At 50.5% G+C, this 25,825-nt stretch overlaps 2 protein-coding genes across 3 annotated transcripts in view; both read right to left on the minus strand.

The window, feature by feature from the left end:
• Positions 1–24,471, minus strand: part of Plekhm2 (pleckstrin homology and RUN domain containing M2) — a 42,429-nt gene extending 17,958 nt beyond the window's left edge. For both annotated transcript variants that reach the window (XM_051172224.1, XM_051172223.1), the window contains exon 1: positions 24,351–24,471. In XM_051172224.1, the coding sequence (XP_051028181.1) occupies positions 24,351–24,410 (60 nt within the window). In that variant the 5' untranslated portion in view covers positions 24,411–24,471. The remainder of the gene's footprint in view (positions 1–24,350) is intronic.
• On the minus strand, positions 1,918–10,708 carry LOC127211912 (DNA repair protein SWI5 homolog). The gene is made up of 2 exons (XM_051172015.1): positions 10,700–10,708; positions 1,918–2,642 (listed from the first exon to the last, which is right to left on the minus strand). Exons 1-2 carry the CDS (start codon positions 10,706–10,708, stop codon positions 2,178–2,180), a joined length of 474 nt encoding a protein of 157 aa, XP_051027972.1. The 3' UTR covers positions 1,918–2,177.
• Positions 24,472–25,825: the final 1,354 nt, after the last annotated feature.

Genomic DNA, 25,825 nt, shown 5'->3' on the forward strand with positions numbered 1-25,825 from the left:
TATTTAGTGTGTAGGCCCTGCAGGGAGCTGCCCTCTGTACACACTGAGGTCTGAGAGGCTGTGTCACCTGCTCTGATGGCTTTCCTGCCAGAGGCTGACATGGATATCGAATGTGCCTGAGGAACATGGCCAGATCTAGGTGTGTGCTAGGTTCATGTCAATCAAGCCCTATGCCAAGAAGGACACTGTTCCCAGGGCTGGAGACAGGGACAGGGAGAGGGAGGAAGGGAGGGAGAATGAGGGGGGCAGGAGAGAATACTGAGACCACAGACAGTGTTCCGGAGCACCCCCCCTCCCAGGCTGATGTACCCACAGCAGAACCCTCCATTCCTGTCACCTTTCCAGCAGCCCGGTTGGAGAAAAGAGCAGAGATGTCCAACCTCCCCCAATGCTGGGGGTTGGTTTCAGCGCCTGGGTCAACTGCCTTCTCAAGTGTTTTCTGGAGGCAGAAGCCGAGATGCAGCAGCCACGCCAGGGAGCACGTGCCCCTGGAGAGAGGCCAACCATTCAAGGCCACAACAAAAATAGTCTCTTCTCTATGACCCAGAGCAAGCCCAGCAGCCTGGCTGACCAGGGCAGAATTCAGTCCCAAAGGGTCTGCCCTTCTCATGCAGGCAGAAGGGGCAGAGAGAGGAAAGCTTTCTAGAAGGCTCTGATGGACCAGCCCACGGTGCGGCAGAGCTGTCGGCTGGCAATGGCTGAAGGGCTTTGTTTTTTGTTTTTAAGATTTATTTATTATGATGTATACAGTGCTCTGCCTGCATGTACACCTGCAGGCCAGAAGAGGGCACCAGATCTCATCATAGATGGTTGTGAGCCACCATGTGGTTGCTGGGAATTGAACTCTGGACCTCTGGAGGAGCAGCCAGTGCTCTTAACCTCTGAGCCATCTCTCTAGCCCCTTGCTTTTTATTTTGAATGATTCCCAACTGGCTACTTAAAAAATCTTTTTTTCTACTTTAAAATTTTTAGTATTTATTTACTGTATGAGTGCTTTTATATGTATATCTGTGTGCCCCGTGCATGCCTTGTGTCCAAAGTGGCCAGAGGAGGGCATTGGGTCCCCTGGAAACTGAAGTTACAGATGCCTGTGAGGCACCGTGTTGGTGCTTGGAATTGAACCAAGGTCCTCTGCAAGAGTAGCCAGTGCTCTTCACCCTGAGCCATCACTCCTGAAGCCTTCTTGCACACGGTTTGTGTTACGTCACACTGCCACACCAATGCCACGCTGTGTTCTCTCGGTCTCCTCTCCCACTCCACCCCCAGCTGGCCTCAAACTCCTGCTTCAGGCTCCCACATGTGGAGATTCCAGATGTGCAGCACATACCTGGTCTGCACAACCACGCCCAGCCTTTTGATTGATTTCTTGCCTGATGTTCCTTGTGTATTGTCTCTGGTGTCATTTTTTTTCCCCCTACTGAAAAACTCACCATTTTCGGTCAGATTGGTCAATAGTTTCCTTTAAAGGGTCTTTTCTCCCCCCACCCCCCGCCCCCACCCCAAGATAGGGTTTCTCTGTGTAGCCCTGGCTGTCCTGGACTCACTTTGTAGACCAGGCTGGCCTCGAACTCACAGCGATCCATCTGCCTCTGCCTCTGCCTCCTGAGTGCTGCGCCACCACTGCCCTACTCTACAAAGGTTCTTGTTAACCTGCCCTGTTATATCTTCTATATTTTCAGGGTTTACTTTGTATACGGCTGTGCCATGTATGTGTGTGGTACATGCACCTACATACACGTGTGCCTGAGCTCCCTACATACACGTGTGCCTGTGCTCCCTACATACACGTGTGCCTGTGCTCCCTACATACACGTGTGCCTGTGCTCTTGCACAGAGAAAAGTGTTACGTGCTCTTCGCTACCACTCTCTGCCCTGTTCTGTAGGCTCAGTTTTCTTTTTCTTTTTTCTTTTTTTCACAGACAGCTCATGTTTATTAACAAAATGGACAAGCACACATATCCATTCACAAATTTAGGAACCTTAGCACTAACAAATCTGACCCCTCCCAACACCCCTCTTCTCTAGGACCCACCCCTGACTGTTTGGGTGCTTTAGAAATTTTCGGGCTTCTAACCCTTTTTATCTGGAAACCATATGAATGTGCTGTCTGGGCTCTATTCTTCATGCCCCCATCCACCCGTCCCCGTGGGCTGTGGGTAAAATCTCCATGACTCTGCTCAGTCACTCAGGTCTAGATCAAAATCTGGATATAGCTCCTTGGTGGTGACACCTCGGGTCACAGCCAGCTTGCCTAGTATCATCTGGGCTACATCCTTGACGTCATTGTACTCATGGAGGAGGGCGATGTGGTCCTCCAGTCCAATCACATGGTAGCCCTCTGGTACTAGCTGGGTGATCTCCTTGTCCAGCATGTCCTTCTTCTCCTTCAGTTTCTGAATGTCAGCCTTCAAAGACTGCTCGCTCACCTCATCAGCCTCTTCAGACTTGGGAGATGGCCGCGGTGATCGGAAGGGCGCATAGCAACTTTGGTTAAATTCTGACTCAGTCCTCCTGAACCCTGAGGTCCGAGGTACCCGGAGCGGGGACGGGAATCCCTCAGAAGGGTCCAGGGTTAAGGTTAAATGGTTGCCTTGAGCTAACGAGAAATCCTCGACGGAGACCGCCAACCAACTCCCGTCAAGCTGCACGCGCACCAAGCTCCTGTTCAGTTTTCTTAACCAATATATTTTATTATGAACTTATTAACCGAGTATATGTCCCTTATAACCCGACTAACCTAAACAATAGGAAAAGAGGATTAAAGAATAACAAAACCGTAAGGATATCAGTTCCAAGGAACGATTCTTCTGGCATAATCAGCAGGATTTCTTCTGCTGGAACCTGGAATAACCAGAACCTGGAAACTCAGCAGAAGCTGAAGTCCTGAAGCCTTCCCTCGAGCTGTTCTCTCTAGGAGCGTCTTGAAGTCAAGCGATGAACAGCCAAAACTATCCCAAGTCGCTAAAGGCCCCGCCTCCAGTTCTGGGCTCATTTATCTATCTCCTCCCAGAGTCTGGTCACAGATCTTTTCAGCTGGCAACAATCAAGCTCCCGCACGAGGTGGTTTGCCTTCTAGTGGATTGACCTCACCTGTTCTCTCACAAGACCGTTCCCCATCCCACACTGTTCCTTTCCCTCCCTGAACTCTGAGCTCTTGCTTTCAGGCTGGGTTGGCAGCCAGCAAGCCCCAGCAATCTTCCTGCCTTCGATCCTTAGAGCTGGGTGTGAGGCCCTGCCCAGCATGTTAAGTGGGTGCTGGGATCTGAGCTCAGGTTCTCATGGCTGCTCAGCTTAGCCACCCTTCCAGCCCCTCTTATTTACTGAGTCCATGCTAGCTAGGCGATGCCCAGCCACTGGAGAGGCTGTCACTGACTACCCCACCCCTGTGGCCCTTTGTCTTCTGTGTTTAGGTCTTTGAGCATGAAGATAAGGGTCACTCTTGATGGGTGGCCCATCTTCTCATATTTATTGATGGCCCAGCCTCTCTGCATCTGACCCACAAGTCAATGTGTCGTTTCTAGATCATCCTGTGCCATTAGACTGCTGTCTATCTCTATACTATTTTAATTATTTCCACTTTACTCAGTACTTGGATATGGGCAGAAGAAGCCCACTTATCCCTACCAGCTCTTCTTTTTCAAAGTTGTTATTCCAAGCCCCCTTTGCACTTTATTTATTTATTGGGCACATGTGCACATTTGGTGGCTAGAGGACAACTTACTGGAATTGGTTCTCCCTTTTACCTTTTGGATCCGACCAGGGGATTGAACTCAGGTCATCAGGTTTGGTGGCAAGCCCCTGTACATGCTTAGCCACTTTGAGACCCCAAGCTATCCTTTTAGAATCAAACTTCGTCACCATCGTATTTTCGAATTTTATAAAATTCTTTTATGCATATGGGTATTTTGCTTGCATGTGTGTCAGTTGTACAGACGGTTGTGAGCCACGTGGGTGCTGGGAATGGAACCCTAGTCCTCTGGAAGAGGGATCAGTGATCTTAACTGCTGAGCCATCTCTCCAGCCCCATCTTGGATTTATAATGGAATTATGCTCAACCCAGAGACTGTTCACGCAGTGAGATACTGTCTCGTAGTACCCAGTCTTCCTACTCAGAAACACAGGCTCCATCCTCATTTGCTCAGGTCTTCCTTTATACCCTCAGGAAATCTGACAGCAGTCTTTAGCTATGTCTTGTACATATCCAGATGAGTTGCAAATCCACACATGCTATCATGACTCAGACAGCAATCTAAAGGCACACCATGGCTCAGCATCAAAGGCACTTGCTACCAAGCCCGATGACCTGAGTTCAATCCTCCAAACCCATAGTCCTGAGCTCTAGATATACGCCACAGCATGCATGCAGCGCCCATCCCACACATATGCAGAAAAACATGCAATTAAAAAATTGTAGGAAAGCATAGGGCAACGGCACAGAAGGCTGAGGCAAGAAGCAAGAGTTAAGCCTGGCACTGTCACACAGCGTCACACCCTCAGAACGCCACTTTACTCCCCCTCATTTTCTCTCCCCTTTAAAATGACTTAAAGGGGAGCCAGGAGGCGGTGGCGGTGTACACTTTTAATCTCAGCACTCGGGAGGCAGAGACAGAAGGACCTCTGTGAGTTTGAGGCCAGCCTGGTCTACAGAGTAAGTTTCAGGACAGCCAGATCTACCCAGAGAAACCAAACCAAACCAACAAACAAAAACAAAGAAAGAGAGAGAGCCATTAAAGGGCCTTTTTGGAGCCATGCTGCTCAGCATAGTACAGCGCTTGCTAGCCTTATGTGGTTACTTGAAGTTAGATTATGTCAAGGGACTGGTAATGTGGTTGCAGTAATAACACACTTACTTAGCATGTGCATGGCCTGAGCTCAATCCCCAGCACCATACAGAATGCACTTTTTTTTTTTTTTTTTTTTTTTTTTTTGGTTTTTCAAGACAGGGTTTCTCTGTGTAGCCTTGGCTGTCCTGGACTCCCTGAACTCACAGCGATCCGCTTGCCTCTGTCTCCCAAGTGCTGGGATTAAAGGCATGCGCCACCACGCCTGACACATAATGCACATTTTAAAAAGAAAATCTAAACCAAACTTAAATGAAACAAAAAGTCTACTCTAGTGGCACCAGCCGTATTTCTTTTTTCTTTTTCCAGAGACAGGGTCTCTATGTAGCCTTGGCTGTCCTGGACTTGCTTTGTGGACCAGGCGGCCTCAAACTTAGAGATCCACCCGCCTCTGCCTCCTGAGTGCTCAGATTAAAGGCGTGCGCCACCACTTCTGGCACACCAGCCATATTTCAAGTGCTGGTAGCCACTCCCTGCCCACCCCACACCCCTACCCCAGTGCTAGCAGCTCTGTCCAGTGCAGGCCCACAGCACTGCCATCATGGCAGGCTGTCCTGCTGGCTTAGGGGATCAGGTAGTTAAAAGCATCCAAGAGGCTCAGCATAGCTGGTGACACCAAGTGGCAAATAAGCATTAGCTGAGATGAGGAAGAATGCACCCACATCCTCAGCCATACCAACATTGTAGTGTCTGGCTAAATAGTCACTTAGGTGCAAACATGGCAGACTCTGTTATTAACTATTATCTTATTAGCAGTGGTTCCTACTCTTCAGACTTTTTAATTTTAATTTATGTGTACATGTCCTGGTTTTATTTCTGTTGCTGTGATAAAATACTCTGACAAAAATCAATGTAGGAAGAAAGGGGCTTGTTTTAATTCACAATTCTGGGTCACAGTCCCTCATGGTGGGAGGAACCAAGGCAGCAGGAACCTGACACATCACACCCATAGTCTCAGCAGAAGAAATGAACGTGTGTGTTAATTTGTGCTCCCTGACAGGAGCCACCATGTCCAGCTTTCATGTGGGTACTGGGAGTCGGCACTCGGGTCCAGTGGTAGGTGCTTTACCAGCTGAGCTCAATTTAGGCTGGGGAGGAATGTCTGTCATCTGAAGGGAGGTCTGGTGCGGTGCTCGGGCAGGGCACAGGCCTTGAGAAGAACAGGATGAATGCTGGTGAGTCGATGATCTGTGGGCTCAAGAAGCTGCGCCCACAGCTGGAGCTCATGCGCTGCGAGCTCGTTAGCAAAGCCTGGCACCAAGGTAAACAAACAGCAGAGGTGAGCCAAGTGCTGCAGGTCTGGGAGAACAAACAGTGGGTGAGGATCCCAGAGGGATGGGACCGGCAGACAGGACGTATGAACAGCCTGGAAGTGCGGTGAGCATCTTTGATGCCAAATGACTCTCTATTACACTGGATACCTGCTAATAATGAGCACTTGTTATGTGCGTCAGGAAGGCAGCACAGCGCTAAGAGTATGGGTCCTGGGATCAGGCACGGGTTGGATGCTGCTGACCCTGCCACTCACTGGCTGGCCGTGGGCAGGTCACTGAGCTGCCCACTTGGCTTCCTGAAGGCTTCCAGGAGGTTCAGATAACAGTAACACCTTATTTATTAAAAAGACTCAGGCAGAAAAGTCTTGTGAGGCCAGCCTGGTCTATGTAGTAAGTTACAGGCTAGCCAGAGCTCCATAGGGAGGCCCTGTTTTGAAAAACCAAACAAACATGAATCAAAGAGCCTCATAAACACTTTACAAGTATGAATGGCCGCGATGCTGATGACAGTAATGCAACTCAGAGACACTAGTCATCACAGCCACACACAACTCAGGGCACACAGGTAGTAACCGGCACAGCCAGATTTAAAACACAGATATCTCATCACAGTTGGGGCTTGAAATCCCTGAATGAAGGTAAGAGTTATCAGGTGTGGGCGCTGGCGAGATGGCTCAGAGGTTGAGAGCACTGGCTGCTCTTCTGAAGGTCCTGAGCTCAATTCCCAGCAACCACATGGTGGCTCACAACCATCTATAATGAGATCTGGTGCCCTCTTCTGGCGTGCAGGTGTTACATGCAGGCAGAACTATGTATACATAATAATAAATAAATCTCTTAAAAAAAAAAAAAAAAAAAAAAAGAGTTACCAGGTGTGGTGGCCCATGCCTGTAATCCCAGCCCTCCAGATACTGAGGAAGGACTGACTTTGAGGCTAGCTTAGGCTATACAGCCAGCCTTAAACTCAAAAGCCAACACAAAGCAAACAAACAAAAGTTAGACTGTTTTCTAATATGTTTCAGGAGAGCCCAAGAAGAAAAACTCAGTGCACAGCAGGGCCTGAGAGCTGGCTCGGTGATCAAGAGCACTGGCTGCTCTTGCAGAGAACCTGGGTTCAGTTCCCAGCACCCACTTGGCAGCTCACAACTCCAGTTTTGAGGAACTCCGTGCCCTCTTCTGACCTTTGTGAGCACCTGGCACACATGTGGTACACATGCATGCAGGCAAACCATTCCACACACACAAGTAAATCTTTAAAAGCCTGTGGATTTGAGCCTCATGGTCAGAGAACGGCTGGAGACCATGGGTCTGTGACTCTCCCTCCCTGTGTCTCCCTTTAGACGCACAGAAGAGCACCCCACTTCTGGATAGACCTCACCCTACTGCTCAGAGAAGATTTCAGAGCTGGCAGAACACACCATTCTTTTTGTGTTATCTACACTGCCTTGGTGCCACAGTGACAGAGTCAAGGACATATAACAGAGGCTAGCCGGCCTGAAGGGCCTAAGTATTCACTATTTGGCTGTGTAGAAAAAGGATGCTGGCCCATGGCCTAAGTCCTTGAGAGAGGTGGCAAGTGGCACACACTGTGACAGTGGGGCTGAGAGCAGCGTCTCCAAAGGTCAGTTCAGCAGCGGCCAGAAGCAGCGGCTCGAGTCTTCAGGACTCAGATGGCTCAACACATAATACTTAATACTAACGATCCAGTATGTGTGGTTATGAAATCTCTCTGTATCTCAACTTGGCTTCTTGGGGCTCAAGCCCAGGGCCTTGAGCGTGCTGAACAACCAAACTACACTGACCGTGCCCCTAGCCTCAGATGCCATTCTTCACACATACCCACAAAGTCTTGGCATTTTAAAAGTTACACTCTGGAGGCTGGAGAGATGGCTCAGTGGTTAAGATCGCCGCCTGCTCTTCCAGAGGACCTGAGTTCAATTCCCAGCAACCACATGGTGGTTCATAACTATCTGTAATGTGATCTGATGCCCTCTTCTGGCCTACAGGTGTACATGCAGCCAGAACACTGTATACATAATAATAAATAAATCTTAAAAAAAAAAAAAGTTACACTCTGGTGCTAGCAATAAACTATATGCAACTATACATTGCTAAATGTGTAAGAATGCTAAATGGAAAAAAAAAAAAGAATGCTAAATGGTATTTTAAAGCAAAGAAGGGGATGGGCCTGTTAGTAGTTCTGGACTAGGGATGATCGCTCCAAGTATGACCACTGAGGTTTCAGAGTGTTTGTGTCTCAGAACAAGGCCAAAGGCCTGAGGCTAGAGCAGCCATGGGGTAGCTGATGCGCTGAGCTCAGGAGTGAGGACGTGAGTGGTAGGAGATGGAGCCATGAAGGCGGCTGAGGGCGAAAGTTTGTGCAGGCCAGGTAAGGACTTCTCAAACTGGAAATGATGAAGCCGCCAAAGGCTTGAGCGCGAGGAGATAACGTGAGTGAATGCGTCCTCACCGGCTTCTGTGTGGCAGGCCCAGACTGTGGACACGTGGGGGTAGAAAGCTAGGTTAGGAGGATCCCCACTGTGCAAATGGGGAACCAGAGCAGTGGCTCCAGGGCAGCTGTGGTGGTGGAGGAAGTGAGATGAGGGACAGACTGAGGATCTGAAAGTGTTGTCCAGGGACTCATCAGTGAGGCACTACGTCACCTCATCGTATTCTGTGAGAAAAGGGAAGTGATGGCAATTCTAGGTTTTCTGGTTCCAGCCACTGAATGGTCCCGTTTATAGATCAGGTGGCACTCTGCCAGGAGACATGAAAGGGTGCTGAGATGCACAGATAGTCATGCTGGGTGCTGAGGTCAGGAAGAGGGTCTCTTAGTGCTGGCCAGGAGCCCCCTTTAGACCAGGGCCTCCACGGGAGCACACATAGAACTTGAGAAATATAACCATGCCTAGGCGCCTTCCCAGACCAACATGGCAGATTCCAAAGCAGGCTAGACACCACCTTTCCTTCAACATTGCAGGAAATCCCATGCACTGCCGATGTGCTGGGGCAACAGCAGGTGTGAGGTCCTGGGGCAGGACCACCGCTAAGTAATCCTACATAGTTGGAGCCCAAGGCTGAGATGGGTGACACAGGATGGTCGGAGGGCAGCTCGCAGTCAGATCCTGTAGCACAGTATGTGCTGCAGAAGCTACGTGAAAGAATACCCAGAGAGAGGGGATACCATGGGTCTCTGGGGTCACAGAGGCCAAGGACCCAAAAGGACAGGATAGGAGGCTTGATGAAAGCCTCTGGGGTGAGGGGCAGGGAACATGTTTCCAGTAAAAAGGCACTTAAAAAATGACTGCAATAGTTACAACCTGAAACCCAGCCGATTGTTGAGCTAGCTGTTTTGAGTCAAGGTCTCTTATAGTCCAGGCTGGCTTTGAACTTGCTGTGTAGCTGAAGATGACCTTAAACTTCTTGTCCTCCTGCCTCCAACTCCCACATGCTGAGGTTACAGTTGTGTGCCACCATGCCTGGTTTACGCAGTGCTGGGGATTGAACCCAGGACTTTGTGTGTGCTAAGCATGGTCTTTACCAGCTGAGCTACAAGCCTGCTCTGATGAAGTTAAGGAAATGTATCAAGATTTTTCACCCCAAGACAGGGTTTCTCTGTGTAGCCCTGGCTGTCTTGAAACTTGCTCTGTAGACCAGGCTGGCCTCAAATTCAAAGATCTTTCTACCTCTGTCTCCTGAGTGCTGGAAATAAAGGTGTGCACCCCAAGCTTTTATCACTAATTTTTTGTTTGTTTGGTTGGTTTGGTTTTTTGAGACAGGGTTTCTCTGTGTAGCCTTGGCCATCCTGGACTCGCTTTGTAGATCAGGCTGGCCTGGAACTCACAGCGATCCACCTGCCTCTGCCTCCTGAGTGCTGGGATTAAAGGCGTGCGCCACAACCGTCTGGCCTTATCACTAATTTTTAAAGGAGGTAATGGTGGTATCAGGCTGTGGAAAGAAGAGCTGTCCATAAGCAATGTACACGGAAGTACCTATGGACAGTGAGGACAAGAGACAACAAATACCAAAAACTCCTTTGACCAGTTTGGCTAAGAGTGGTGGGGAAAACAGGTGGAACAAGCAAGTGAGGCTTGTCCCAGGAGTCGGGGGCAGTTGTGTGTGTGTGTGTGTGTGTGTGTGTGTGTGTGTGTGTGTTTCCATGAGAGACACAGGTGGGCTGGTATGCTTGATTCTGGGGGGATGAGAAAGTTCCCATCAGAAGTTTAAATGCTTCCAAATAAGGGGCTGGAATGCTGGCTTGGTGCACTTCCAGAGGACCCGGGTCCAATCCACAGCTCCCACATTGGGCAACTTACAATAGTCTGTAACTCCAGCTCCACGGGATCCAACCTCCCTATTCTGGCCTCTCAGGCACCTGCACACACATGGCATACACTCACATGGACACACACACAGAAGTGATACAAACACAGATCAAGATCAGCCGGACAAGAGAGGGACTGAGTATTATAATATTCGGTCAAGCTGCTGTTTGTTCCCAGTCCACACCCTGGACTGGCTAAGCTGATCTTTGTTTCCTATTTTGCGGGGTGTGCTCAAGCACCAGGCCCACGGAGAGCTTACCTGGTTCATCCTAGTTTCCCTTAAAGCCAGGAGGATGCACTCCCTGAACGCCCTGGGGAGACCAGCCATCACATGACTGCACCAGCCCTGTGACTTAGGGCAAGCGTGGGTGGCACTCACCACCAAGCCAAGAAATGTCTGACGCATTCTGATCAGGGCTGAGCCCATTCTCTGTTCTCAGAGCTGGTCTTGCCTCTCCTATAGACAAGTGACTCAAAACAACACGTAATCCCACGATAGGCACCGTGTGAGATTATAAATGGCCAAGTGCAAAGATGGAGACAGGTGACTTTTATTCTTCTGCCCTGGTCAGTCAGGACTGCAAGAGGCCACAATGCTGTCCAGGCCAACAGAGAGACCTGGGTCCCAGCCCTGCTACTGACTGAGGCTGTCCTGGGGAAAAACTGGGTCATACTCCTGTCTTCACAGGGCAGGACAGGCCCCTGCCTCCACAGCATCAGGAGAGTGTACAAGGCACGGCAGCTGTACAATGGCTGTTTTAAGCACCTGGCTGCTAGAGGCTCCACAGCGGCACACGCCCATGCCCACACCTGCCAGTCACAATACCGGTTCTGTCCTTGTGCCTGCCTCATCCCTGCTCACTCAGAGTGTACAAACCTCAAATATAAAAGGAACAGCGTGACAACATGGAAGACAGGCATGTCTCTCTTGTGTTGCCTGGGGTGGAGGTTGCCTGGTCATGGCAGCCTCCCTCTGGGCCTCAAAGAGAGCTTGAGTATTCAGATGGGCGACCACTAAGGAAGCTCTCAGGAGTCCAGAAGCAAAGTTGGGCTCACCCAAGCCAGCCCTTTAAATAATTAAGTGGCCGGTAGCCACGCTTGAATGGGCTCAAACGAGCATTGGAGCAGACAGAGCAATCCTCTGGGGCACTCGGCCTACCGGGAAGCTTCCCTCAGATAGGGTTGCAGGGATGCCTGAACAATCGTGCATCTCAGGAGAGATGGAGGGCAATGTCTGCCTTGCGGTTTGGAATTCTATCCCAGGCATGGCCACTGACTGGACAGACTACGGGGCCTTCTGTTTGTGGAGTTTTGAGTCATGGTGTCTCACTCTGTAGCCCAGGCTAAACCCAGATTTGCAGACGGCCTGCCTCAGCCTCTCAAGTGCTGGGATTGCCGGGTGCCGCCATGCCAGGCAACCGCTCTGGTCTCCACAACACTCACTCCTTCTGAAGCAGGTACTCAGAGGAACAGCAGAGGCTGAACCACACGACAACGTTTATTATCTCAGGAATCAGGCCATCCTCAAACTCTGACTCCTAAACGTCTCAGGAAGAGACCAAAAGAGGACATGTCCACCCAGTGACAGATGAAAAGCCCGTATGCCTATGTCCCCTAAGGAGGGTCTCTGTAATTCTGGCCCTTTTAAGACTTTTCATCTTGAGACAAGGTCTTACTATATGGAGGTTTGAATAAGAATGTCCCCCATGGGCTCCTGTATTTGAATGCTTGGTCACCAGGGACTGGAACTCTTTGATAGGATTAGGAGGTGTGGCCTTTTGGAGGAAGTGTGTCACTGGGGGTGGGGGGTGGGGCACTCAGGTTTCAAAGGCCCATGCTGGCCTTTTGTTTCTGGATCAGGATGGAGCTCTCAGCTCCTTCCCCAGCACATGTCTGCCCGCAGGCTGCCATGCTCCCACCATGATGATAACGGACTAAGCCTGAAACTGTAAGCCAGCCCCAGTGAAATACTTTCCTTTGTAAGAGTTGCCCAGGTCACACAGCATAGAACAATGACTAATATAATAGGTTACCCAGGTGGCCTTGAACTTGAAATCCTCCTGCCTCAGTTTCCCAAAGAATTGGCATTACAAACACTTGCAACCAGGCCTAGCTTTATACTGGTCAGAAGTTTGTACCATCTTCAGGCACAGATGCCAGAGTCTTGATGGGAAAGGCTGGTGCCCACCACCTAGTCCCTCAAAAACACAAAGATGTATAGTTGCACAGTAAATATACACTTTAGCAACGCTCCCCCCACCCCTCCAACCCCCACCCCCCGGCATATGAGAGGGTGGCTCAAGAAGTTCAGGCTGGCAATGTAGCCAAGGATGACCTTGAACTTCTGATCCTCCTGCCTCAGCCTTCTAAGAGCTGTAGTTAGAGGTACGCATCATCACCCCTGGCTTTGTGCGGTGCTGGAGATCACAGCCTGAGCCTGTGCATGCTAGGCAGGTATCTATCAACTGAGCAGCATCTCCAGGCCCACGAAGCTTCTTCAGAACAACAGTGAAGCTAAGTAAAGAACAAGGTGGACCCTAGGGAGGATGCTTACTTCTTATTCAGAAGGGCAGACAGACTGGACACTGCAAGCGGCTGGAGAGGGAGAACAGCATAGCAGCCTACCATAGAGGCCTTCTGGAAGACTCCACTCAGCAGATGCTGAGACTCACGGCCGAACATCAGGGCAGAGGGCAGAGAGTATTATGGAAGAGTAGGGGGACAGAAGGACGCGGAGAGGACAGGCGCTCCACAAGGAGACCAACAGAGCCAACAAATCTAGGCCTGGGGGGCCTGCTGAGACGGACGCACCAAGAACCATGCGCAGAGAGTACTGAGGCCCCCTGCTCAGATGTAGTCAGTAGGCATCTCAGTCTCCATGTAGGTCCCCTAACATGGAGAACAGAGGCTGTCACTGCCTTGGACTGTGTTGCCTGCTCTTTGATCGCTTCACCCTGGCGGGACTGCCTTGCCAGGCCACAGAGGAAGAGGATGCAGGCAGTCCTGATGAGACTTGGTAGGCTGGGACCAGTTGTTAAGGGAGAAGGGCTCCCCCTCTGAGGGTTGTGGGGGGAAGGGAGGGAGGGTGGGACTGAGAGGAGATGAGGGAGGGGGCTACAATTGGGATGTAAAGTGAATAAAAATTTAAAAGCAAATGTAAATAAATTATTTAAAAGGACAATAATGCCTGTGTCATGTGACCCAAGGAGCAGATCGCTGCTGCCAACAGTATGTTTGGAGAGAATTCACAGCCGGGTCTAAGTCAGGACCGGATACTGGCCAGGGCTGGAGAACTCTGCATCCCAGTGTTTCTAAGACAACCATCTGGCCATCAAACAGTTTCCCACGGTCTTGGTAAGAATGCCCAGTGCAGGATAGCATTGAGAGACTGGAGAGCAGGGGATAGTGTGTGGTGCCTGGCAACCCACAAACACACTGGAAAGTCAGAAAGACAATGAGGGACACAAAGGCTTTCCATGCTACCTGGCCACTTGTGCTCAGACCCCAGAGGCGGCTTCCCCTGTTTCCATCCCACCTGAGATGAAGCACAGGGTTTGAGGGGCACAGTGACCTGGGCCACAGTGCCAGGAATGTTCTAGCTCTTTCCTTCCTTGACAGCATCATATTACAGGTCCTGGCTGTCTGCAGTTCCATCAACACTGGCAGTGCTTTTGTGCCTCCTAGTTTTAAAGTCTTTACCCTAAGAGCCCACTCCACCTTAGCCTGGAACAGATTTGCAGTGACGACTAGGTACAGTGGCCTACGGAGCTGGAGAGCACAAAAAACCACCCTGTATGAGAACAGACGAGGGACCCAGAGATTCAGTCCACTACCTAGTCCCTGAGGCATCTTTTTTGTTTTTTTTTTTCTGAGAGGGTTTCTCTGTGTAGCCCTGGCTGTCCTGGAACTTGCTCTATAGACCAGGATGGCTTCAAACTCAGAGATCTGCCTGCCTCTACCTCCTAAGTGCTGGGATTAAAGGTGTACACCACTGCCTGGCTAAAATTTTAATCAACAACAACAACAAAGGGTCTGGAGAGATGGCTCAGTGGTTAAGAGCACTGACTGATCTTCCAAAGGACCCGGGTTCAATTCCCAGCACCCACATGGCAGTTCACAACTGTCTGTAACTCCAATATCTGACACCCTCATACAGACATACATGCAGGCAAAACACCAATGCACATAAAAATAAATAAAAACAAAACAAACAAACAAATCTTAGCTGGATGTGGTGGCACGCACCTTTAATTCTAGCACTCAGGGAGACAGAGGCAGGTGGATCACAGTGAGTTTGAGGCCAGCCTGGTCTACAAAGCGAATCCAGGACAGACAGGGCTACACAGAGAAACCCTGTCTCTAAATAAATAAATAAATAAAATTAAAGTTGCTAAAGGCCAGCAAGGTGGCTTAGGAGGTAAAGGTGCTTGCCTCCAAGTCTGATGACCTGAGATCAATGCCTTGGTCCCACCATGAGGAAGAAGAGAACTGACTCTTCAAAAGTTGTTCTCTGACCTCCACATGTGCACAGAAGCATGTTTGTCTGCCCACAAATAATTACAAGTAACTCAAAAATTTTTTGTTACGTGCATGAATTGTTTTACCTACTCCTGTGTATGTAGCCGCAATCGTGCTTAATGTCTGTAGAACCACAAGAGGGCGCTGGGTCCCCTAGAACCGGAGTCAGAGACGGTTGTGAGCCGCCACATACATGGGTGCTGGAAGCAGAACCGGAGTACTCTGCCAGAGCAGCCAGTGCCTTTAACAGCCGAGCCATCTCTCTTACCCTAAAAACATTTTTTTTAAGTAGTTAACTACTTTTCCTTCCAGGAAGGAGATTGCCCAAGCCTCAAAGTACTTGGGAGCAAGCCTTGACCCCTTTTTGAGGAACCAAGGATGCCTTTCAGAGCGAGGAGAAAAAACTGCCAAGAGCGCCTGGGCAAACACCAGAGGCCCAGAGGGCAGGCGCTGGCCTGGAAGAACACATTGCATTCCTCTAGGCTGGAGCTAGCTGACAGAACTCTGCTCTTTTTCTCAGTCACCAGTGCTGTGTGCCATGCCTGCGTGGGGGAGGGATTTCTCCAAGCCTACTCTAAACCTGGCTCCCAAGCTGCACCTTCGCTGCCTGTGCTCTCTTTCAGTTCCCATTTTCTCTATCCACGAGGCCTACACGACCTCATGAGTGCTTGCCCCACCCAGTCAGGGAGGCCATAAAGGAAAATGGCCACCAAGGCCACCTCCTACACCCAGGATTAGTCTAGAGGACATGGCGGGAACTCTTGCCTCCAGTCCAAGGCACATGCAATGCCACGGTCAGTCAGACACATTACAGGCTGAAAACGCCAACAAAGGGTGAGGAAGTCTGCTGGGAATGTACTGGATTACAAAACGTGGTTACTTAAGGACAGGAAGGGGGGCCTGAGGACATTCATCCACTGTAGTTCTTGGTCTTTATACGTTTGTGTGTGTGATAATGCAGCAGCCAGGGGACAGCCTCTAACGCTCCGTTCCTCAGGAACAGTGTCCACCTTGGCCTGGAATTCACTGAATGGGCTAGACTGGCCATCGAGCCCCAGGCATCCTGCGGTCACTGCCTCATGGTCACCAAGCATGGCCTGCTATGGCAGCTTTCTTTCTTTCTTTCTTTTTGTTTTTTTCGAGACAGGGTCTCCCTATGTTAACTTTGGCTGTCCTGGGCTCACTTTGTAGGCAAGGCTGGCCTCGAACTCAGAGATCCACCTGCTTCTGCCTCCCAAGCACTAGGATTAAAGGCATGCACCGCTATGCCCGGCTATAGCAGCTTTCTATTTTGTTTTTGGGTTTGGTTTTTATTTATTTATTTATTTATTTATTTTATTTTTTCCGAGCCAGGGTTTCTCTGTACAGCCTTGACTATCCTGGACTCGCTTTGTAGACCAGGCTGGCCTCAAACTCACAGAGATCCACCGGCCTCTGCCTCCCAAGTGCTGGGATTAAAGACATATGCCACCAAGCCTGGCTATAACAACTTTCTAAAGAGGTCTGGGTGATGAAACTCAGGCCCTCATACACTTTACACAGACCCACACTGTGACTGTCATGATGAAACCCATTGTTATATATATTAAAAAGACCGACCTATAGAGACACAATTATCATTTTAAGGCTGATATCATGGAGAAATGAAAAGAGCAGGTGCCAAAAAAAAAAAAAAAAAAAAAAAAAAAAGGCTCCAAGGTCAACCTGGCTTCTTCTGAGGTTAATGGTTTTGGACAAGCTGCCTCCTTGAGCCTACCGTCCTGAGTTAGGCAGGCAGCACCCGCACAGTGTGTGATGACACTGATGGGAGAAAGCTGTGGAGAGAGGAGCTGGCTCCAGCAGATTACATGGAAGGAGACCAGTTGTATAACCGTCTCTTCCTCTCAAAAGGGGTGGGCTGCTTCAAGCCTCAGCACCCCAGAACACCCTGAACAAAGAGCTCCACTGAGGCTGGGGGGGCGGGGGTGTGTGGCTCAGTAGGTAGGGGGCTTGCCCTGCATGCACAAAGCCTTCAGTTCCACTGGGTGAGGTGCTCCATGAGGAGGCAGGAGGATCAGAAGTTCAAAGCCATCCTTGGCTATAAAGTGAGTTCAAGGCCAATGGGCCATCACCAGACCATCTTTAAAAAAAAAAAAAAAATCAGACAATCTGTGCTAAGATTGACCAGTGAAGCCAGGCATGGTGGCGCACGCCTTTAATCCCAGCACTTGGGAGGCAGAGGCAGGCGGATCGATGTGAGTTCGAGGCCAGCCTGGTCTACAAAGTGAGTCCAAGACAGCCAAGGCTACACAGTGAAACCTTGTCTTGAAACAAACAAAAAAAAGAAGGAAAAAAAAAAGAGAAAAGAAAAAAACAAAACAAAAAAATGTTGACCTTTGACTTCCAAAAGTAAGCTAGATCTTGTGTGTTTCAAATGTGTACAGCCCCTTTCTGTCTCCTACGTCTCTGGGTTACTTAGACTGTGTCAGTTCCCACAGCAGCTGGGGAAGAGGAAGGGTCTACAAGAAACAGCTATGTTCCTCCCTGTGCAATTCTGTAATGTTGAACGCTTACGAGCAAGGGGAAAAGATAAATCCCACATACACAAGATGGAGAAGACTGCGGCAGGACCAGCCGACTGCAGACAGTGCGCACGCCCAGGACCCCAGGCGTTTATGAAACCCAACAGATCAGTGAACTTCCAGCCCCAGCCTGAGAGCTCAGCACTCTCCTGCCTCTGCTGTCCTGAACTCTGAGTTCAGGACGCTCACACCTAGCAGGCAGCCAGGAACATTCACTCATACCAAGACCGCTGCCTAGGCTGGACACACTAGGAGGCCAGCTCCGGGCAAGGGTTACTCCAGCCACACTGCAGGGCTGGGTTGGGGCGCCTTGCTTGATAGTCCCTTTGCTGTCAAAGAGGCCACCTGAGAGAATTTTGCAGGAGAAGGAAGGAAGGCCCCAGTGTTTCCTGAGGATTTGGGGTACTGTTCAGCCCTGAGAGCAACAGGTGATGGCCTCGGCAATGAGTCCTGAGGCAGAGACGGGTGCTTCAGCAGGACAAACGAGCTCCCGGGGGTGGGAGTGGGGTATGTGTGAGCTACCTACAAGAGCCAGCCTTCTCCTTCCTGCATCATTTACATCCAGTTCCTCTCAGCATCTTGACCATTGCACCCTCACTCACTAAGTATGCTTCTAGACCTAACGTCTTCCCAGCTGGCAGCATATTTTCAGTCTTCCTATGGCCCCCTTCTTTTCACACTGGACTCCAAGTAGATAAATTTTGAGGAAGGTCACAGAATCACCACCAAGCAGCCCAACTCTTTTCAGTGTGAGCTGCGGTTACTAAGTGACCCAGGGACTCAGTCTTGGTCCTCCATGCAGCATGCTATTGCCAGCAGGTGGCTGTTTCTCTAAGCCTGGCTTCAAACCATCACACAGAGCCTTTCGATACGAACGGCTCTGAGCCAGAGGCGAGCCCAGGATGGCCAAGGCCTGGAATGTTCTGCGATGGGTGGGAAGGACCACAGTGTTACAAGGCTTCTAATCGAAACTGGATGTCAGGGAAACACCGCATAAAAAGAGAAGCACGCTGTAAGCCGGATGGGCAGGGCTCAGGAAAAGCAGACAAACTTGTCTCACATCTGTTCCTGGGTGTCAGTGGGGTGACCTACGGGGTCAGAGCCTGCGCTGCACAATATGTGATTCCTACGCAGCCCTTGGGGGTTTTCAGGGTTTTTCTGTGTAGCCTTGGCTGTCCTGGACTCGCTTTGTAGACCAGGCTGGCCTCGAACTCATAGATCTGCCTTCCTCTGCCTCCCTGAGTACTGGGATTACACACCCTTTTTTTGTTTTGTTTTTCAGGTTTTTCGGTGTTCTGTTTTGTTTTGTTTTTCAAGTTATTTATTTTTATTGTATGTGCATTGGTGTTATGCCTGAGTGTATGTCTGTGTGAGGGTGTCAGATCTTGGAGCTACAGACAGTTGTGAGCTGCCATGTGGGTGCTGGGAATGGAAACTGGGTCCTTTGGAAGAGCAGTCGGTGCTCTTAACCTCTGAGCCAGCTCTCTAGCCCTTGGTTTATATTTTGAGACACAGTCTCATAGAGCCCAGGCTGGCCTAGAACTCTCTATGTAGGCAACGATGGTGTTGGATTTTGGATCCTCCGGCTTCTACCTCCTAGTGCTGGGATTATGGGTGTGCACTCCCACACAGTGCTGGGGATCCAGCACAGGACTCTGTGCAAGGGAAGGGAAGCAGTCTACCACCAAGCCACACCCCCAGTCCACATTTGTGTTTAGTGCTGTGTGTGTGTGTGTGTGAGATGCCTCTGTGTGGTGCATGTGTGTTCCATATGTGCAGAACATGTTTGTATAGTGTGTGTGGTGCATGTGTATGGTATGTTGTGTGTGTGTGTGTGTGTGTGTTGCATGGGTGTGGTATATGGTGTGTGTGTGTGTATGGTGGGGGAGGAGGTGCATGTGTGTGTGTGTGGCCCATGTTTGTGTGGTACATGTGGGGGGGGGAGGTAAATGCGTGTGTATGTGTGGCCCATGTTTGTGTGGTGCATGAGTGTGGTGTTTGGTAGTGGGGGAGGTACGTGTGTGTGTGTGGAACATGTTTGTATGGTGCACGTGTGTGGTACATGTGTGTGGTGCTGTGGGAGGTGCGTGTGTGTGTGTGGTGTGTGTGGCCCATGTTTGTGTGGTGCATGAGTGTGGTGTTTGGTAGTGGGGGAGGTGCGTGTGTGTGTGTGTGTGGAACATGTTTGTATGGTGCACGTGTGTGGTACATGTGTGTGGTGCTGTGGGAGGTGCGTGTGTGTGTGTGGTGTGTGTGGCCCATGTTTGTGTGGTATGTGTGTGGTATATGGTGTGTGGAGGGGAGGTGTGCTGAAGCTAACATCTCTGCATTTTCTTTTTTGTTCATAAATCTTTATTTTTTTTTAAAAGATTCATTCATTTATTATTTATGCAGTATTCTGACCACATATGTGCCTGCACACCAGAAGAGAGCACCAGATCTCATTATAGATGGTAGTGAGCCACCATGTGGTTGCTGGGAATTGAACTCAGGAAATTTGGAAGAACAGACGGTGTTCTTAACCTCTGAGCCATCTCTCCAGCCCCTCTCTGAGTTTTCATCACCTCTTGCCTAAAGCCTGTGCAACACCAGCTAGAATCTGGAGTGGGTGAACATAAGATTTGACTAAATTATTCCTTGTCTTCTACTATAATGTTGCTTTCAGGAGGATGGAGCCCACATCCTTGTCCCGTGTGACCTTCTTAGGGCCTAGAACAAGGAGGGCCCGGGGAAGGTACTCAGGAAACTGAGTATGTGGTTGGGGCTCATGGTGCCCACACACATTCCCCCTGCAAGCCCGATACAACATAAAGACACAGCCGCCATCACACTGGGCTTTCTACTGGCCTCATCACACTCATTTCTCTGAAAGTGCTCCCCAGCCTACCATGACGGGAACTTTTTTGGATAATACCCACATATTCATATATAAGCCACTACTTTTGGGCCAAAATTTAACTTATTTTTATACATGTTTACTGGAATACAACTTCACCCATAAATGTGTGGTTGAATTGGAACAAAAAGGAAAAAAAAATTCACCACCTGATCTGTTAAGAAAAAGTTTGCAGCTGGGCATGGTGGCACACACCTTTAATCCCAGCACTCAGGAGGCAGAGGCAGGTGGATCTCTTTGCGTTTGAGGCCAGCCTGGTCTACAAAGTGAGTCCAAGACAGCCAGGGCTATTAAACAAAGAAACCCTGTCTTGAAAAACCTGGAAAGAAAGAAAGAAAGAAAGAAAAAGAAAGAAAGCAAGCTAATTTACTATTGCATTCATGTGTAATAATATAAATATATATGTAAAAATAAAAAATTCTAGGTGGGCAGTGGTGGCGCACGCCTTTAATCCCAGCGCTTGGGAGGCAGAGGTAGGCAGATCACTGTGAGTTCGAGGCCAGCCTGGTCTACAAAGCGAGTCCAGGATAGTCAATGCTACACAGAGAAACCCTGTCTCGAAAAAACAAAAACAAAAAAGCAAAAATAAATAAATAAATAAAATTCTAACATTAAAAAAAAAAGAAAAAGCTTATAGAAAAGAGGGCATGGTACTTAGGTCTATAATTGCAAGAGGACACAAGATTGAGAGCAGCCTGGGCCACATAGATACTGTCAGTGGCACACACCTTTAACCCCAGCACTCAGGAAGCAGAGGCAGGTGGTTCTCTATGAGTTCAAGACCAGCCTGGTCTACAGAAAGAAACCCGCTCTTGAAAAACCAAAAACACGAAGAGCGAGGAGGAGGAAGAGGAGGAGGAGGAGGAGGCACTCAGGACATAGCTCAGTGGGTGGAGTGCCTGCCTAGCATGCAAGGGGCCCTGAGTTCAATCCCCAGCAAAATAAGAAGCCAGGCATATTGGTGCATGCCTGTAATTCCAGCACTTGCAAAGAGGAGGTGAAGATCAAAAAGTCACCAGGAGGTCATTTTTGTCACCCAGGCTATCTAAAATAATAAAGGAAAATAAAATAATGAAATAAAAAAGGCCTGTGGTTGTGGGAGCATGTATGAGGCCCCACCTCAGGGAGAAAAGACAAGAAGGCGATGCAAGTCATGATGGCGGAGGAGAGAGACAGCCTTTAGGCCTCCGTGTGTGGTGGGGGTGGTGCTGAGTATGGCGGGTGTGTTACCTCATGGATCTGACTTTCCATTATGATATCACAAGCAGAGTCCAACGGGTGAGGTCAACAGAGGCTCCACTGTCTGTTAGAATCATCATGCCCAACGAGAGGTCCAGAACCCTAAGCCAGCCCTGGTCTGCACACCTTTGGCCTATGTGCCAGGCTGTACAGCTTTTCCAGACTACACATTTTAGCCACATCTAGCAGAACCCTCAATACTCATCCTTAGATGACCACCTGACAGTGGGAGGACAGGGGGCTCCCCACTTCTTTGGGGGATGTTCCTTCTAGCCCGAATACCTGCTTCTAAGAATGCTACCAGCCTGCCAAGGCTAAGTTAGGGCCTCCCTCTCTCAATCAACAGAGTCTTTTGGAGGGCCACAGCTGTTATTTAAAAGGCTTATTTTCATTAATTTTATAGTGTGTGTGTGTGTGTGTGCCACACACACACACACACACAGTTCAGGTGTACAAAAAGGCCAGGGTCACTTGCAGATGGAATTACAGGAGGGAGTGACCCACCCAGTGTAGGAGTTGGGATCCCTCTCAGGTCCTGCAGAAAGCTGCCTGTCTCTTAGCCACTGAGCTATCACTACAGCAACATTTTTTTTTTTTTTTTCTTTTTCCATCATGAGTTCTGGGGGCTGAACCCAGGTCATCCAGTTTGCATACCAGCTCAGGCTTGCAAGAGCTTTTACCTGCTGTACCATCTTACCCACTCTGCCATGGCTGCTTCTTAGAGCACAGACTAGGGTGCAGAAGCCTTGGCGTCTACTGCTGGAGGCCAAACTTGGTTCTTTGGTTTGGTTTTTTTGTGACAGGTTTCTCTGTGTAGCCTTGGCTATCTCGGAACTTGATCTGTCACCCAGGCTGGCCTTGAACCTAGAGGTCCTTCTGCCTCTGCCTCCCAAGTGTGGGGATTAAAGGCGGGTGCCACCCCTCTGGGCTTGTTATTGTTTTGAGATAGAATATTACTATGTAAAAGCCAGGCGGTGGTGGCCCACACCTTTAATCCCACCACTCTGGGAGGCAGAGGCAGGTGGATCTCTGTGAGTTTGAGGTCAGCCTCAAAGCTAGTCCTGGACAGTCAAGGCTACACAGAGAAACTCTGTCTCCAAAAACAAAATAAGCCAAACAAAGACTATTACTGTGTAGCTCCAGCTGCCTTCAAACTAAGTAGCCCCAACTAAAGTCCTGTCTCGGAATAAGTCTTTTTTTTTTTTTTTTCTAGGGCAGGGTTTCTCTGTGTAGCCTTGGCTGTCCTGGACTTGCTCTGTAGACCAGGCTGGCCTCGAACTCACAGGGATCCACCTGCCTCCGCCTCCTGAGTGCTGGGATTAAAGGTGTGTGCCACTAGCCCGGCATAAGTCTTACTAGAAGCAGAAATCTTTATTTTCTAGGTTGATTTTTTTTTTCAAGACAGTCTCACTATGTAGCTTTGGCTGTACTAGAATTCACTATGTGGACCAGGATGGCCTCAAACTGGTAAGAGATCCACCTGCCTCGGCCTCCCGAATGCTGGGACCAAAGGCCTGCGTCACTATGACCAGCTAGAAGCAGAAAGGGGCCAGGCATGTGTGGTGGCTAGCCTTGTCTACATAGTGAGACTGTTTAAGGAGGAAAGAAAAGCAAGAAAGAAGAGGGGCAGAGAGAGATGGCGCAGGGGGCAAAGGCACTTGCTACCAACTGACAACCTGAGTTTGATTCCTCAAACTCACATGGTAGGAGAGAGCAAATCCTCAAAAGCTATCCTCTGACCTCCTCTCTCCCACCTGGCATGTGGGCACCCATCCATACACACACACACACACACACACACACACACACACACACACACACACACACACAACACACATGTGAAAGAACATGAAGGAAGGGAGTTAATCTTTTCAGATCAAGTGAGCCAGGAATTCAAATAATAAAAAATAAACAGATAGAAAGAAATCTATGTAGGCTTTTGGTGCATATGAATTCTAACACCTAGCTTGGGATCCCTTTTTGGTTTGTGACTGCCACTCCTACTTTTTTTTGTTTTCGAGACAGGGTCTCACTATGCAGTCCAGGTTAGCCTGGACCTCAGAGGGTCTGCTGTGGCTTCCTGAGTGCAGGGATGACAGACACGCATCACCACGCCCAGCCTTTTAAGGCTGGCCTGTCTCATCATCCATGTGCATGCTCTTGACAGGTAGTCATTTCTGCCAGGAATCCGGGCAATGACAATACTAGCAAGCCCCAAAGTGTCTTAGTGTCACTCTGTCCCACAGCTCACCATCCAAAAATTCAATCCCAGGCACTTTAGGTCCTCAATCAACTCTGTAGTGAGCTTTTTCTAAACTGCCATCCTAAAGTAGGATGGCTTGGGGATTCCCTGGCTCCCAGAGCAATGTCGCAGCTGGGGTGGCCTTTGCCCTGAAGAAGGATGAACGCAGTGGATTCCTCAGGGATGCTCTCTGTGCCGGGTCCTCCCCGGAGCCTTCCTGGAGTGTCACCGGCTCCTCTTGGGAAGGCCAGGCCCGGTCGGGCACCGGAGAGCTCCGAGGACGCTGACCTCAACTTTGTTCTTTAAAAATAGCTCGGAGGCCGCGGCGCTCTCGGGAGCCGCCCGCTTCCCCTGCAGGGCCCGGGGTCGCCGGGAGGACGGTGACCCGGGGTCTCGGCCACAGGGGCGAGCGACGGGGAGCCGGGAGGGGCCCGAGGCGAAGGAGGCCACTCACCTTCTTCACCGACAGCGAGATGTTCTCCAGGATTCGGTCCTTCACCTCCCGCGGCTCCATGGCGCCGCCGCCGCCACCGCCGCCCCGTCGCCGCTTTCCGCGCCAGGCGCCCGGGGCCGCCGCCAACCGCTGCCGCCGGCCGTGCGGGGGCTCCGTGGTGCCGGCCGCGGGCCCCGGCGCCCGCCGCCCTCGCCTCGCCTCCCCCGGGCCTCGCTCCGCCGCTGCCGCCGCCGGTGTCTCCCGAGCGCCGCGGAGCCGGGAAGGAGACGCAGGCGGTGCGCGGTCGCAGGAACTGATGTCAGGCGGGGCGGTGCCAGCACCGGCCGGGAGGGACCGCGGCGACCGGGCGGGCCCGCCTCCCCCGAAGCCCGGGAGGCGGAGACCCGGGAGCTCACAGACTCGGACACTCGGAGATAGGGGCCGCGGAGACCCGGGGACTCACACAGGCGGGACCTCATGCAGACTCGGGACCTCATAGACCCAGCATTCCGGAGAATTGGGACCCCAGACACCCTGGCTCTCAGAGACGCTGCCTTCACCCCCACTCCTCACAACTCCTCAGAGACTCCGGGGACTTGAGACCCGACCCCTCGCAGATCTCCAGAGCCACCTGCTCAAAGATCCGGGAACCTCACAGACCTGGACCCCATCCCAACCCCCCCCCTCCGCTAGACACCGTGTGGTACCCCTACACCCCACCCTCGCAACTGGGCCCTTCCCAGGCATGGAAAACTGCCGCCACTCCTTAGATTGCCTGCTCCATCCTCGCCCCCACGCACCTTCCCGGCAACATTCAAAGACCCTCCTTCCAGAAGCTGTCCAACTCCTTGGAGACCTCCCTACCACTCAGAACCACCGCAGACAGGGCTCCTCCCTCATTCCAGCTCTGGCATTCCTCACCTTTGCCCACATGGGACCCCCAGACACACCCGAACACTTGAGACACTAGAGACAAGGCCTGCCTGTCAGAAACACCTACCTACATAGAACATTTTCTTAATTAGTGATTGATTGGGGGCGGGGGTGGAGGGCGGGCGGAGTTCATTGTGGGTGATGCTATCCCATCTCATCCCCCAAGTAGCTTTGGTCATGGTGGGTTTTGTTGTTGTTTTGGGTTTGCTTTGGTTTTTCCAGACAGGATTTCTCTGCTTAGCCTCCGCTGTCCTGCGGGACGCACTTTGTAGAACAGGCTGGCCTCGAACTCACAGTGATCTGCCTACCTCTGCCTCCCGAGTTCTGGGATTAAAGGCGTGCGCCCCCATGCCCAGCACAATAAGTCTGTTCTTTAAATCCTCTCTTCTGCCGGGGCGTGGTGGCGAACGCCTTTAATCCTAGCACTCGGGAGGCAGAGGCAGGCGAATCGCTGTGAGTTCGAGGCCAGCCTGGTCTACAAAGTGAGTCCAGGATGGCCAAGGCTACACAGAGAAACCCTGTCTCGAAAAACAAAACAAACAAACAAACAAACAAACAAAAAT

The sequence above is a fragment of the Acomys russatus genome, chromosome 29 (genome assembly GCF_903995435.1).
Source record: "Acomys russatus chromosome 29, mAcoRus1.1, whole genome shotgun sequence".
Lineage (NCBI taxonomy): Eukaryota > Metazoa > Chordata > Mammalia > Rodentia > Muridae > Acomys > Acomys russatus.